This window comes from Eucalyptus grandis, chromosome 5 (assembly GCF_016545825.1).
Source record: "Eucalyptus grandis isolate ANBG69807.140 chromosome 5, ASM1654582v1, whole genome shotgun sequence".
NCBI classification, from domain to species: Eukaryota; Viridiplantae; Streptophyta; class Magnoliopsida; order Myrtales; family Myrtaceae; genus Eucalyptus; species Eucalyptus grandis.
The window spans coordinates 36,802,124-36,815,939 of NC_052616.1; the positions used below are offsets into that span (position 1 = coordinate 36,802,124).

The 13,816-nt window shown below is 39.4% G+C and overlaps 1 protein-coding gene across 1 annotated transcript; it reads right to left on the minus strand.

Annotated features, from left to right (window-relative positions):
- Positions 1-9,490: 9,490 nt before the first annotated feature.
- Positions 9,491-13,142, minus strand: LOC104444799 (pectinesterase-like). The gene is made up of 3 exons (XM_010058540.3): positions 12,341-13,142; positions 10,688-10,848; positions 9,491-10,185 (listed from the first exon to the last, which is right to left on the minus strand). The coding sequence occupies exons 1-3, from the start codon at positions 13,099-13,101 to the stop codon at positions 9,491-9,493; spliced, it is 1,617 nt and encodes a 538-aa protein (XP_010056842.2). The 5' UTR covers positions 13,102-13,142.
- Positions 13,143-13,816: the final 674 nt, after the last annotated feature.

Sequence of the window (13,816 nt, forward strand, 5' to 3'; positions counted from 1 at the left end):
ATCTATTTTTATCCCACTTCCCCATGAGATAATTTTATCCAGCTTTATATTCTCTTATATCCAATTTTATCCTGTTTCAAGCAAGCACAAACATAGGTCTCTCCTTAGAAATTAGAATTTTAGCATATCCTGAATTTTATCCTGACTATCAAATGTGAATTTATGAATGTCAAGTTTCTAATTTATGAGCAGACTCAACCAAACCAGACTCAACTTGAAGAGTCTGAACCTATTTTAGACTTTACAAAGTCTACTTCTCCCCAAGAGATTCAGACTTTTGGAGAATAGCAACAAACAAATCGAGAAGTTTCAATCGAAGCAGAGGATCAGCAGACTTTCCAACCAAGCAACAACTGGAAGAATAAGACAAGTCATCCCAAACAACTCATTATTGGCAACATCGATGAAGGAATTCGAACCAGATCCAAAAGGCGAGAAGAGTCCAGTGCTCAAACACTTGTTTTTGAAATTGAACCAAAAAGTGTGGATGAAGCCCTGTCCGATGAAAGCTGGATAGAAGCTATGCAAAAAGAGCTCAGACAATTCAACATCAACGATGTTTGGGAGCTGATTCCAAAACCTAAAGGTAAATCTATAATCGAGACAAAATGGGTCTTCAGGAACAAGATGAACGAGAAAGGAAAAGTCGTTAGGAACAAAGCAAGACTTGTAGCCAAAGGATATACACAAGAATAAGGGATAGAGTATGATGAGACCTATGCACCAGTAGCGAGATTAGAAGCAATTAGATTATTACTTACTTTTGCTTGTTATAAAAATTTCAAGTTATTCCAGATGGACGTCAAAAGTGCCTTCCTTAATGGATTCATTCAAGAAGAAATCTAAGTGGAACAACCACTAGGATTTGAAGATCCAAGAAAGCCAGACTTAGTCTATAGACTGAAAAAGGCCTTGTATGGACTGAAGCAAGCACCTTGAGCCTGGTTGAAAGATTGAGTAAGTTCTTAATAGAGAATGGTTTTAAAAAAGGAAAAATAGATACTACATTGTTCATAAAGAGAGAAGGAAAAGATTTTTTACTAGTACGGATTTATGTAGATGATATTATCTTTGGTTCGCTTAATGAAAATCTCTGCAAGAATTTTTCAAATTTTATGCAGGATGAATTCAAGATGAGCATGGATAGTGAGTTAACTTTCTTTATGGAATTACAAGTTAAACAGTCGAAGAAATATATATTCATTCACCAAGAGAAATATGCCAAAAATCTGATCAAGAAATTTGGGTTAAAGAATTGCAAAAAGATAGAGACACCTATTTCAAGTTCCTTGAAGCTGGACAAAGATGAAAAAGGGAAGAAAGTAGATCAGAAGCTTTACAGAAGCATTATTGGTTCTCTTCTTTACCTTATTGCATCTAGATCCGATATTTTGTTTAGTATTTGCATCTGTGCTAAATTTCAGTCTAATCCTAAAGAATCTCATTTAAGTACTGCAAAACGCATCATTAAATATGTGGCAACTTCTCTAAAGCTGGGTCTGTGGTATCCAAAAGAATGAAACCTTTACTTTTCTTGGATATTTAGACGCTGACTTAGCGGGTTGTAAAGTGGATAGAAAGAGCACTTCTAGAACCTATCAAATTCTAGGAAATATGCTGGTACCTTAGTTCTCAAGGAAACAGAGTATTATAGCTCTATCAACAGCAAAAACAGAATATGTGTTTCTTAAGAGTTGTTGTTATCAAATTATGTGGATAAGACAACAACTAAGAAACTTTGGAATTAAAGAATCGTGTATTGAGATCAAATGTGACAACACTAGCGTAATAAACCTCACTAAGTGTCGCGACCTCTTTTTTTCGGCGCCCGCGATCGGGTACGAGCGCCTAAGGAGGCTAATGGCTCGACTGAAATTAGTTATGCCCGAACTCTCCCAAGTCCACCAATTCACGACTTTAATAGTCTAAATTTTTAACCTGTAAATCAATTTTTAAAATGGAGTCGCCACTAATTGATTTGGGGTGGGTTGATTAGAAACCCAAGTGAAGTATCGGGAGAAATACTCACTCCTACGCAACCAGAGAAATTAGGATCGGTGACTTGATTACACTAGTTAATCACTAATGCCCTTTCGGTACCTAATCTTGTTTTAAACCCCGAGGCTTTTTGGATGTTCGAGGGATTTTCCATGCATTTTGGGAGGAAAAACATTTTTTAAGTCTTTTTCTAATTTTTTTTTTTTTACAAAAGGGATTTTTTGGGATTTTTGGTATTTTGGAAAAATACAAGTCTTTTTGGCTTTTTCTGAATTTTTTTGGCTTTTTCATGAAATTTTGACTTTTTTGGATTTTTGGCATTTTTTGGAAAATATAAAATATTTTTTATTTTATGATTTTTTGGAAAATAAAATATTTTTTAAATATTTTTAAATATTTTTGGAAAATAAATTATTTTTTTATTTTTCTCGATTTTTTAGACAATAAAACATTTTTCAACATTTTTTTAAAATATTTTTCGATTTTCTGGAAATTAAAACATTTTTAAATATTTTTTCGAAAATAATTTTTTTTTTTTTTTTAAATAAATTATTTATTTATTATAATATTAATTTATATTAAAATATTATAAAAACTGACCCGGTCGGATCCGCGGGTTGGGTCCGACCCGGGTCGTAACCCGAATGCGGGCCCGACTCGGATTTTTTTGCTTTTTTTTCTTTTTTCTTTTAAGTGTAAAAGCCCAAACCTATTTTTTTGGCAAAAGGGCCCAAGCCCACAACAAAATTGGGCCCTTCCCAGCCCGCGCGCCTAAAACCCTAAGAGAACCGGGTCATGCGCCCGACCTGATTCCATCCGGTTCGCGGCTCTCTCTCTCTCTCCCACCTCTCTCTACTCGCGGCACCCATGGAGGAACTGAGTCGGCGGCTTGCGTCGACGGTCTTCCACGGCGACGATGACTAGGGCGACGACAAGCGGCTGCTGGCGACTCCACTGGGGAAGCGACATCACCCGGCGGTGACTCGACGGCCTGGACACAGACGACGATGGCTAGGGTTTCGACGGTGATGGCGCGAGCGAGACCCGCTGTTACCTGTTCGCAGAGAAGGCGTGGTGTGGCAGCGAACAGTGGCGGCGACAATGGACCAGCACGACTGGGGAAACTTTGCCATGGCGGCTTCGATTTCACGTTGGTTCTTCAAGCTTCAGAGCAGAAGCAGCTCGTGGGGGAGATAGCAGCAACAACTGGCGTCGAGATCTCGTGGTGTCGATGCCGCGGAAGGGCTCGGTCGCCCCGGATCTGCGACGCAGCTCTCGGCCGGACCCTCCTCAAGCTTGATCTTCTCTCACTCAGGCCAGATCCGAGCCTCCACCGGCCGGATTTGTCCTTCTCGAAGTCGCTCGCCGCCGGCCTTCCCCGAAGTCTCTCGGTGGAGGGTGGGCTGAGCTCGCGACTCGAGTTCTCTCTCGCTCGCTCTTCAATTCCTCCCCCGAAGTCTCTCAGTGGGAAGATCTCAGAGCTTGCTCCCGCTCTTCGTCGTCGACATCGGGGGCTATTTATAGGCGAGGGGGTGGCCGGTCGACGGAACTTCGACCGCCGGTCCCCTTCGCGCACTGAGCGGCCCTTGACGGCCAAACCGGTGTCCCATCCAACGCCAGCTGCTCCCCGCACATCCTTATCCGACGCTAGCCGCCCCCTACTCCACGTGCACTACTGTTCCTCCACTTTGCTCCGGCGTCGCGCGCGTCCTCCTCTCTGGCGCGTGCTGCTTATCCGGTTTGGGGAAGAAGATAGGGGAGGAAGAAGACAAGGAGAAGGGGCCGGGCTTAGTCACGCGGCTGGGCCTTGCGGGCCTGTGTGAAGGAAAAGAGAGGAAAAATGGACTGCTGGCTTATGTTTTTCTTGCTGTTTTATTTTTTTTTTTGTTTTTTTGTGTTTTTATTTGGTTTTTGTTCATTATTCCGAAAAAGACAAAATAAAATAAAAACTTAATTAAAATTGAGGTGTCAACACTAAGAATCAAATTATTCATTCAAGGGTAAAACATAGAAATTCAACATCACTTTATAAGAGATCATGTCCAAAATGGGGAGATTTTGATTCAATTCATTGATTCAAAGAATCAACTGGGGGACATCTTCACAAAGCCTCTAGAGAAAAATATATTTGAGTCTATTCACACCAAATTGAATATTATTTTTCCTCTCGGAGTAAAGTCTGGAGTTGGTCGGGTCAAAATTTCCAAACGCTACATCAGTAAGAAACTGACTCAAATCCAGGTATTTTAATTTTAGTATGAAAATTGTGTAAAGATATGACTTTATTCGAATCATTATTACCTATTTTATTTTTAGAAGTTATATTTTTAAAATTTTTGAATTTTTGGCGATTTTTATTTTTAGTTTATTTCAAAAAGGCTGTTTTCTTTTTCCTTATCACAGTCCAATTACATCTTTTCTTTGCGACGTTTCATATTCTTTATATACCCTTTGTATTTCTTTTGAGCATTTCGCTATAAACCCTAAAAATACATACTCTCTACTCTCTCGTTTCTACTCTCTTGACTCTATTCTCAAGTTTGTTCTGCAAGTTTCCATCTTTTTCACCCGAACTTGTCTGAGAAATCCTCCTAGCCTGCAAGGATGTCGTTCCAAAGGAAATCATCCCGAATCACAAGCAAAGGGCCACGAAGAGTGCTTGCAGGGCAGACACATTTTGATCTTACAGAAGAGAACTCTCCTCAGGCATCTCCATAGCGCAACCTAAAGAACACTTCGCAGAATCCTCCTCGTGAACTATTGGAAGAGGAAGTTGAACCAAATGTTGTTCCTCTCCGCACATTGACTTCCCAAGAAGTTCAAATTTTACGGTCATTTAAAAACGAGTGATTCATCAATGTCCCTCATTACTGATTATCTAAGAGAGCATGGTTATAAGAATGAAACGTTGTTTCTGAGAACAATGGAGCAATTAGGAATAGCAAAGAAAGGAGTAGCAGATGTGGCTTTCCGTAACTTTCCTGTTGATCCTCGTTTTAGCACCTTCAATTAGCTTGAAAGCAAAGACGATGATGAAATGATGTTCTCAAATTTTCAGCCAAGGATGAGAATTGCTTCTAAAATGCCTGGTGTAGGAACAAAGCTTTTTTGTTCCAAGGATCATAAAAAAGGTTTATCTCCTAATGCTGAAAGGAGGGATGATGAACCCTTGATCGGTCGACTTTGACTTTTTAGATTCGACCCACGTGAATTTGAGGAAAAATTGGCTTTCCTTCAACTTGAAGACTTTTGCTCCGAGACAACTGTTGCTTATCCGGAGTTGACTGCCCTTTTCTATTCAAATCTTTCTTTTCTTAACTAGAATTGCTTCAAATTTGCTGTGAGTGACAAAGAATATTTGGTGGATGTTGACACTTTGGCTGATGTTATTGGTGTGGAAATGAGTGGTTTCCAACCCATAAATGTATCGGTTGGTCAAGCAACAAGATTCCTTGTTAGGGATAGACTCCCTGAAGGAAGCATCACTTATTCTAGAATGACAGCCTCAAATGTCATGCTGCACAAAATTGTCATAAACTGCATCAGACCAAAGGCTACTTCAAAAACTGATGTTTCTCGATTTGAAGCATGGCTGTTTGTGCACTAGCCTCAGCACGTTTAGTTCGTGGAGTGTTGGGTGATGAAGGAACATCAACTGATCTGCCTCCAAGACTTGGAGTTGATTCTCCAATATCAACTTCAGGAAAATGAGAAGCATGGACTTCTTCTGGATCGGCAGGAGATCAACTGACATCATCACTTGCAAAAAGAGGAGAAGAAGTACCTTTGTTCTCATGAACTCTCCCTATTTCCTTGCCTACAGGTGGAGAATAGAAGTACCTCAGTCATCTCACACAACAGTAGCTCCTCGAAAGCACGTTGCAATGAAGCCAAAGGCACTATTGCAACCTAAGGCTAGTTCCCAGGCTCAGTGATCTCAAGCTACAATAGCTTAGAAGTATCTTGGTATAAAGCGAAAGGTACCATCACAACCCCAGGCAAGTTCCCAACCTCAATCATCTCATGCAACATTAGCTCCTCGAAAGCAATGAAACCAAAGGCACTATTGCAACCTGAGGCCAGTTCCCAAGCTCAGTCATCTTAGGCTACAATAGCTCAGAAGCATCTTGGTATAAAGCAAAAGGCACCATTACAACCCCAGGCAAGTTCCCAACCTCAATCATCTCATGCAACATTAACTCATCGAAAACATGTTGGAGTGAAGCCAAAGCCACTATCACAATTCGAGGCTAGTTTCCAACCTCAGTCATATCATGCAGCAGTAGCTCCTCGAAAACACATTGCGGTGAAGCCGAAGCCACTATTGCAACTTAAGGCCAGTTCCTAGGCTCAGTCATCTTAGGCTATAATGACTCTTCTAAAGCCTATCGTTGCGAGACCATATATAAGGAAAAGCGCCAGAATTATGAATAAAGTGAAGGCTGAATTGGATTGATATGTTTGCTGAAATGTGTGTTGTTAGGTGAATAAATGTCAATTATTAGTTGGTTTTTTGTATGAGACATGTAGCTTTTGTGCATAGAACCTTTTGTGCACTAAAAGTACAGGCATTTTGTTGAACAAAACCTTTTGTGCACTGAAAATGTAAGCATGTTGCTTTGTCAATGAATCGTGTTTCAACGAGTTATGTGGGATGCTTGGTTTTGGTTTGAATAATGTACGAAAGTGGTTGCTCTTCAGGATTATTAATAGCTGATTACTAAAATTGGCCATGAAGAATTTTCATTCTTCCAATACTTTTGTCATCTTATTTCCCATACCTTTTTCTCGAGTCCCTCAAGGGCATTAGTGGTAACCATAACTGCCACCTTTGATTGCTAAATTTTCATTTTAGATGATGGGGTTTTTCTCTGCGTGGTCTTTATGGTCTGCGTTGGATGATTCATGGAAGATTTGATTAGGTAACTTAGGTATTGTAGCCAACTGCTTTGATTTCACTTGGTTTTTGACACATTCCATTTGTAAATTTTTTAGGTAAGCTCATTATTAAAATCATGAATAAAATACCAATCAACAATCGCGATTGCATAATAAGAGAGTTATCACCTTTTTTCGAAGTTATAAATTTATTCTGGTAGCAATAGCTCATATAGTGCTATTGACAAGCACACAAATCAAGCAACATTTTTCAATGCGAAAGTAATTTCTCACATGGCAAGCAACCGGTCTTGCAAACTACAAACTCACATTAGATTTTATTTACATCTCAATTATCCACAACCAGTGTTCAAACTTACAAACTTAGAAACAAGGTACTATGGAAGACTTAGAAAATTCTCACCAACTTTCACATTACATATAACAAATATAACAATATAACACATGTATAGAATGAATTCCGATTGATATAGCATCTTTTTTTTCTTTACTCGTGCGAGCTCCTCCTTTAAACGTCTATTTTTGCCTTTTAAGTCTTCATTTCAGCTAGCAATGAGCTCACATCGACTTCATCACGCCTCGATTAGCTTGATTCACACAATGCTTGATTTCTTTCAAGGAGGTCAACTATTATGTCCCTCACATGGTTTGGTATCTTTGGATCAACCCACATGAAGAAATCGCAGCAACTTAGACTATCAAACTTAGCACATCCATAGAACCTTATTCCTGTGTTTTTCCTTATCTTTGCCCTAAGAATTGGCGATTGAAGATCGCAATAACATGTTGGCTCCGAGTTGACCTCTTAGGAGTTATGGCACTTGATTCAAATGTTGGCACCCTCATTCTTCTAGGCTTCGTATTATAGGAACTTGATAGAAGTATATTAGCTTTATTATGATTCCTTCATAACATCTTGATATAAGTATATTACCAATCTCTTTAAATAGATTGTTAGGTGAAACATATTGTCAAGTGAAGCAATAAATATAAATAGAGAATAGATACATATATAGGTAGTAGATGTATGCATATATTCTATGTTTACCAGAAACAATGTCCTATATAGAATGAAATAGAAACTTATCAAGTTCCCACTAGTACTCAAGTCATGATAGATAAAGAGTACTAATCCGACTACGAGTAGAATCATAATCTGATTTGAGACTCTTATATGAGCTAGGGGTCAATGTAACAATCCATATTTATGAAGCCATCCCTTTCTCATTGGCCCCTCAAAAGAAGAAAGCAAGAAAGGACCATAAAGAAAAGGATCTTATACAACTGCTTGCGATGGACCATAAAGAAATGAACTTCTTGAATGCTCAAGAAAAAGAATACTTTAAACGATAAATTTATACTGCCTTTTCATTCTTGTGGAAAGGCAAGATACTGGAGCTTTGTGCACCAATTGTTATTACTTATTCTCTTTGCTAAGGCATGTGCTTCTTTTGCAAAACGCAATGAAAAACATCTCATGGATCTCTCAAGTAGTAACTTCTGCATAATGCAATGTGTTTACTTGAGAGATTTATGAGATGTTTTCAATCTCCAAAAAACATCTCTCTTTTCATATGCACTGGACGAACAGACAACCATAACTTACTTTATATTGCATCAATGTTCTAATTTGTCACTAGTATTGGAAAATGGAAAACAACAAAATGCTATAATGTAGAGAGCAAGACCTGCATGAGGAGGAGTCGCCATCGCCATCGTTGTCCTTGATGCTGCTTGCTCCGCCACTGAGACGCCGAGACTCTTGCAAGACAAGTTTTCACAGGAACTCACAATGAGCATCGAACTCGAGCTCTATGAACTCTAAATAACGATGGGCATCGAACTTTAACTTGGGAGGGGGACCCAAATCACAAGAGAATTGCATATCGTCAAATTTGATTTGGGGCTTAGGATTCAGAGGGAGATTGAGCGTCAATTTCGTTCAAAGGGAACGAGATGATGACACGAGTTTGAGCTTTGAGGTCAAACGATTTTGGGAAGAAGAAGAAGAAGACATGTGATTTGAACAATGAAGAAGGAAAAGAGACGGCTGGTAAGGGGACAGTCGAGAATAGCGGAAGGAAAGAGAGTGGGGGGAACACGATGGTGAAGAAGAAAGGAGGATGTGACGTCGTTTTGCATACGCGGAAATATTTTTTTAAACTATTCGCCACGTAAAGAGAGAAATGACTTACATCCGCGTCACATCAGCATTTTCCGTTAGGAAGTTTGACGATGTTAATTTTATGACTCGATTGAAACAATTTGACAAGTTTTAGGACTTGATTGCACTTTTTGCAAATTTTAGGATTTAATTGTATTTTCGTGACAAGTTTTAGAACTTCAATTGCACTTATCCTTATGTTTTTATTCGTCCATGTATTTTTTTTTTTCGAAAAAATTGCCGGCAAAAATTCGCTTGTCAACAGGCTGGAGTCATTAGTTCATATCCAACAGAAAGGAGAAACTAGAGCTGCTAGTCTCTCTGTCCAACTCAATAATTAAAAACGCAGAAAGTAGAGCTGCATGCACAACCAAAGTAGAACTTTACGTTACTAAGGCACTCTGTAAAATCTAAACATTTAAATACTCTCTAATCCAGACCCGAAAAATAAGGAAAACCGGTGTTATTGAGCCACTGGTTACCTTGAATGAAAGACTCGACTGTGAACTGTTTTGCCACTGTTGAGCTCGTAATAACTTTGTACCCGGGCCATTTCACTCGGTCACTCATGTTTGAACCCGGGCCTCTATTCTGGTACTCCCCATAGAAGAGAGTCCTCAACCCAGCCGATCCGTGGAACTCCGACCACCCAGCTGGGTCAACCAGGTCGCCAATGTACGATTCCATGATCACCGTCCTCGAGAATTCCTTCCACGGACGGCCAAGAAATGTTTTAAATGATGACTGTACAGGTGCAAGGTCTGGTGCGGCTGCAAAGTTGCAGCCAAGGAACGACATCCCGGTTTGCCCTAGCGGATCTTCTCTGCCCTGGGCAGTGAACACATTCGCCTGTCCCTCGTTTGGTTTGCGCGCATACAAGTTGCAATTCTGGAAAACCACCGCCGCATCTCCAAATATAAAATCGATAGTGCCATATATATCGCAATCGCGATAGAATTGGCGATGACTGTGCACATACATCGTGTCTTGGTAGCTCGAGAAGTTACACTGGAAGAACGCTGACTTGTCCGACCTGCTCCGAAAAGCTGCTGCCTGACCCTTCTTGGGCCCCGCAAAATTCTCAAAGGTAATCCCCTTAGCGAGAAATCCATCACCCTCAATAGCTGCAGATAGAGGAAATAACATTAATTATTATTGATTTATTACGTATCCTTTAGGTTAACATAATTGAAAGCAACTGGCATAACAGAATTCTAAGATTGATCTGTCAGCCAATCACCCTTTTCAATATTTAAGCAAGATAATCTTATTTTAGAGTGGTTTTTTGTTTCAGTTTTGGAAAAATGAAAATCAGTGTATATACAAGTATATGTACCAAAGTACAAAAAACACCTTAGTATCAAAAAATGGTATATTAATAAAAAGAACACCCCTAGGTCTTATTACTATATGATAGAATGTAAGTGGTGTTGATAACTTTCTTAATGGTACAATGAATAACAAGAAACATAGTGAGCGCAAGAGACATACAAATAACGAGCAAATTCATAAATTCACTTGCGAAAGAACAAATGGTGTTCGATTGGCAAGTAGAGCGATTTGCTTCTGGATCTGAAATAAATATTTATTTTCTATTTGATTAGGAATTGAGTTTCAAGAACTCACCAACGGTGGCTGACCAGTAAGCAGTCCACCCATCGTCGTAGTTCCGGTTGCCCTTGATCAATGTCTTCTCGATCCCGTCGCCTACAAACATGAGGTTGGTCTTTGTTTTGTTCACCGTGACATACTCCAAATAGTCCCCCTCTTTGATGTAGATGACAAACCTGTACAAAAAAGGAAAATTGGTGAACACGGAAGGGAGTTTTTATAATTTAAAACATAATAACAATATTACCATAACATCAAAGATCTCGTTTTCAAAGTTGCCAGTGAAAGAAAAGTGAAAAACGTATTGAGAGAACTACTATTTCATATATCTTGATTTAGTTGTTGTCTTGTCGCAAATAGTCCTCCATTTGTGGAATTTTCTTTTTTATTTAGTCATATTCATTCCTTCTTATTTATATACACCTCTCCCTACATTAATGAAAACGAAGTAGTGAAGAAGAATAAGTTTCATTTCCATTCCACTCTTCTCATTTCCAATGAACAAAGTCATTAGTATATTAGTAGCGGCAATCGGAAAACCCTTGGCTGCATCAGAAGTGGGAAAGTAATCCGTTTTATAGTATTTGCAATTTGACAAAATAGACAAATACAAGTAATTGATTGTTGATGTTGTAAAAGTACCTTGCTTTATAGTTAAATCACACTTATTAAAAAACGGAAGGCTATTCATGCAATGAAAGAATAAGTATTGACATCTAAATGAACTGGGACATCGTTCTCTAAATAAGCTGACTATAATTCAACCTAAGTATTTGATAACGATTGTCAAAAGACAACTCTCATCAATGGCGTTTATATGTAGTTCTTTTTAACCTAAGATAGCAAAAGGGCTAAAAAGCTCCTTTCTCAAACCTTCCCCTTTCTCTAAGTTGTAAGCATCAAAGCCCAGCAAAGCCAAGCTATACAAAGAGCTCTTTTCAGCCCCTACTCCTAACAAGTGAAAGTTGCTGGCACCCACCATACCTTGCTTCGGGGCCGATCTCTTGTATCGGAAAGTACTTAAGAGTATGTGTTATTTAATAAAAGAAAATAAACGGTAAGCTTGATGAATACGAATAAGTCAGGGTAAAAATTAAGGAAATTTACATCTTGAAAAGAAGTTTAGCGAATAAATAAATATTTCCGAGTGTGGGTTGAATTAACGATTTGAAACAATGAATCAATTAGTTAGTGAGTAAAAGGCCGCAAGACGAACAAATCGACAATAAATCAATGAGTTAGTGAGTACAAGGCTGCAAGAGAAACAAATCGAAGGGCCATTCATTGAAGAACAAAATCATCAGCTCCCATTGAAAAAAAGCTGTAATCTACGAAGAAAGAAACTAAGAAAAAACCAAGAACATAGAATAACTGGCGATAGCCCAAGACACATCCGATGCACATTAGCAGAGGATGTGAATGTAGAAAATAAATAATAAAAAAAATAGCTATAAGCCATATGCAGCTGTACATCTTCAGGCATTCAAATGAAACCTTATCTTCTACTTTCGATTTCAAGTTAATGCAATGTATTTACTAGTCAACTAATTCTCAGGAACACAGCACCACTAAAAATAGCTATTAGCCCTAATGGTCACATTAAGATAGAAAAGTGAAAAAAAAAATACTACTAAAACTAGTAAAATATGCAAAAATTATAAAAAATACCTGGTTTTGATATTGTCCGGAGCAGCTGCCACAGCATCGTTGATGGAGGTGAAGTTACCAGATCCATCCTTCGCCACCACAAGATCGAACTTTGTCGCATTCGTTGGTGTTTGCACCAATAGGCTATCTTCTAAAGACATCCACGCTGGGAACCTCTCTCTAATACCATGTCCAGAAGGATTATTGACGCCGCGAATCTTTGCCAGGAGAAATAGTGAATTGCTTACGTGGCGCAAGATGTTCGAGAGCCTATCCTTCATGCTGTCCCCGAGATTCAGATTATCTGTGTGGGGATCGAACTCGTCGGTGCAAGTGTAAACGTTGGTCATCATTCCGCTAAGGAGGGACTGAAGGTCATAATAGTGGCGTACAGTGACTTTCGAGCTCTCAAGGTAGGAGACGGCATTGTCAAAGTCATCGAAGATGTCACGAAATAGCTCAAGGCAGATGTCCAGGGCTTGTCTTTCGAGCATGCTGAGCTTCCCAAGGAAATGGTTCTTCATGACTGTGCAATGCGTTGAGGCGGCTCTCACTTCGGAGGCGGACTGGTGAAGCATGCCGGATATGATCTCCGGGAAGGACATGGAGGCAAGGCCCGTGAAGGAGGCAAGAGTGGAGACACAGAGGTCCGAGTAGGGAGTGCCTCGGCACCTGGAGTGAGTGACTTGGAGTTGGCTGTTGGGGTTTTTGGCGGGGATGAGGTTGGGCAAGAGGGAGAGGAATAAGAAGATAACCATGGGGTGTACCTTGGAAGTGGACATGGTTGAGTGTGTTGAGTATGGGAGTATTGATCTTTATGATAGTTCCTGCACTCGAGTAATAGAAGCAACTTTAGAGAGAGAGAGAGAGAGAGAGAGAGAGAGAGAGAGAGAGAGAGTTAGAGATGTTTGACTCAATTATCTACTTTGATTAATTAACAACAGGACTCGAGATCTCAAGGTAAGCAAAATGATGACAGAGAAAATGCCAATCTACTAGTCTATCTTGACTGTTGTCTTCAACTGATGAACAAAACCTCAATCACAAATAATCCTTAACAAGGGAGGAAGGAGTGACCTTAAAAGGATGGCAAGTATGAAAGCGGGAGCCGGAATGAGGTTGCTGAGTCTTGAACCGAGAGTTAGATTAAAATCGCATGAGAAGATCTAACGCTCCGTTTGCTCTGATGATGGCTCGGTCCGATCTTCTCTGATACAACAAGAAGAATGAGCGATCCATACTATGTGATTGCATAAGTAATGTCAAATGAGATTAAGCTTAAGGAATATTACCTCAATCACCATTCGCAGATTGCAGCATACTTGATTTGTTTTAGGATGAGAAGAAACAAAGACAACAATTTATTGTGTTGGCAAGAGGCCGATTTATACAGAATTTCGAGGCGCCTCCTTTGGTATAGAGTTGTCATCTATGAAAATCACCGCATCAAAATTATCTAAAAAGAATTGGCTATTACTTTTATACTTTTAAGGAGGT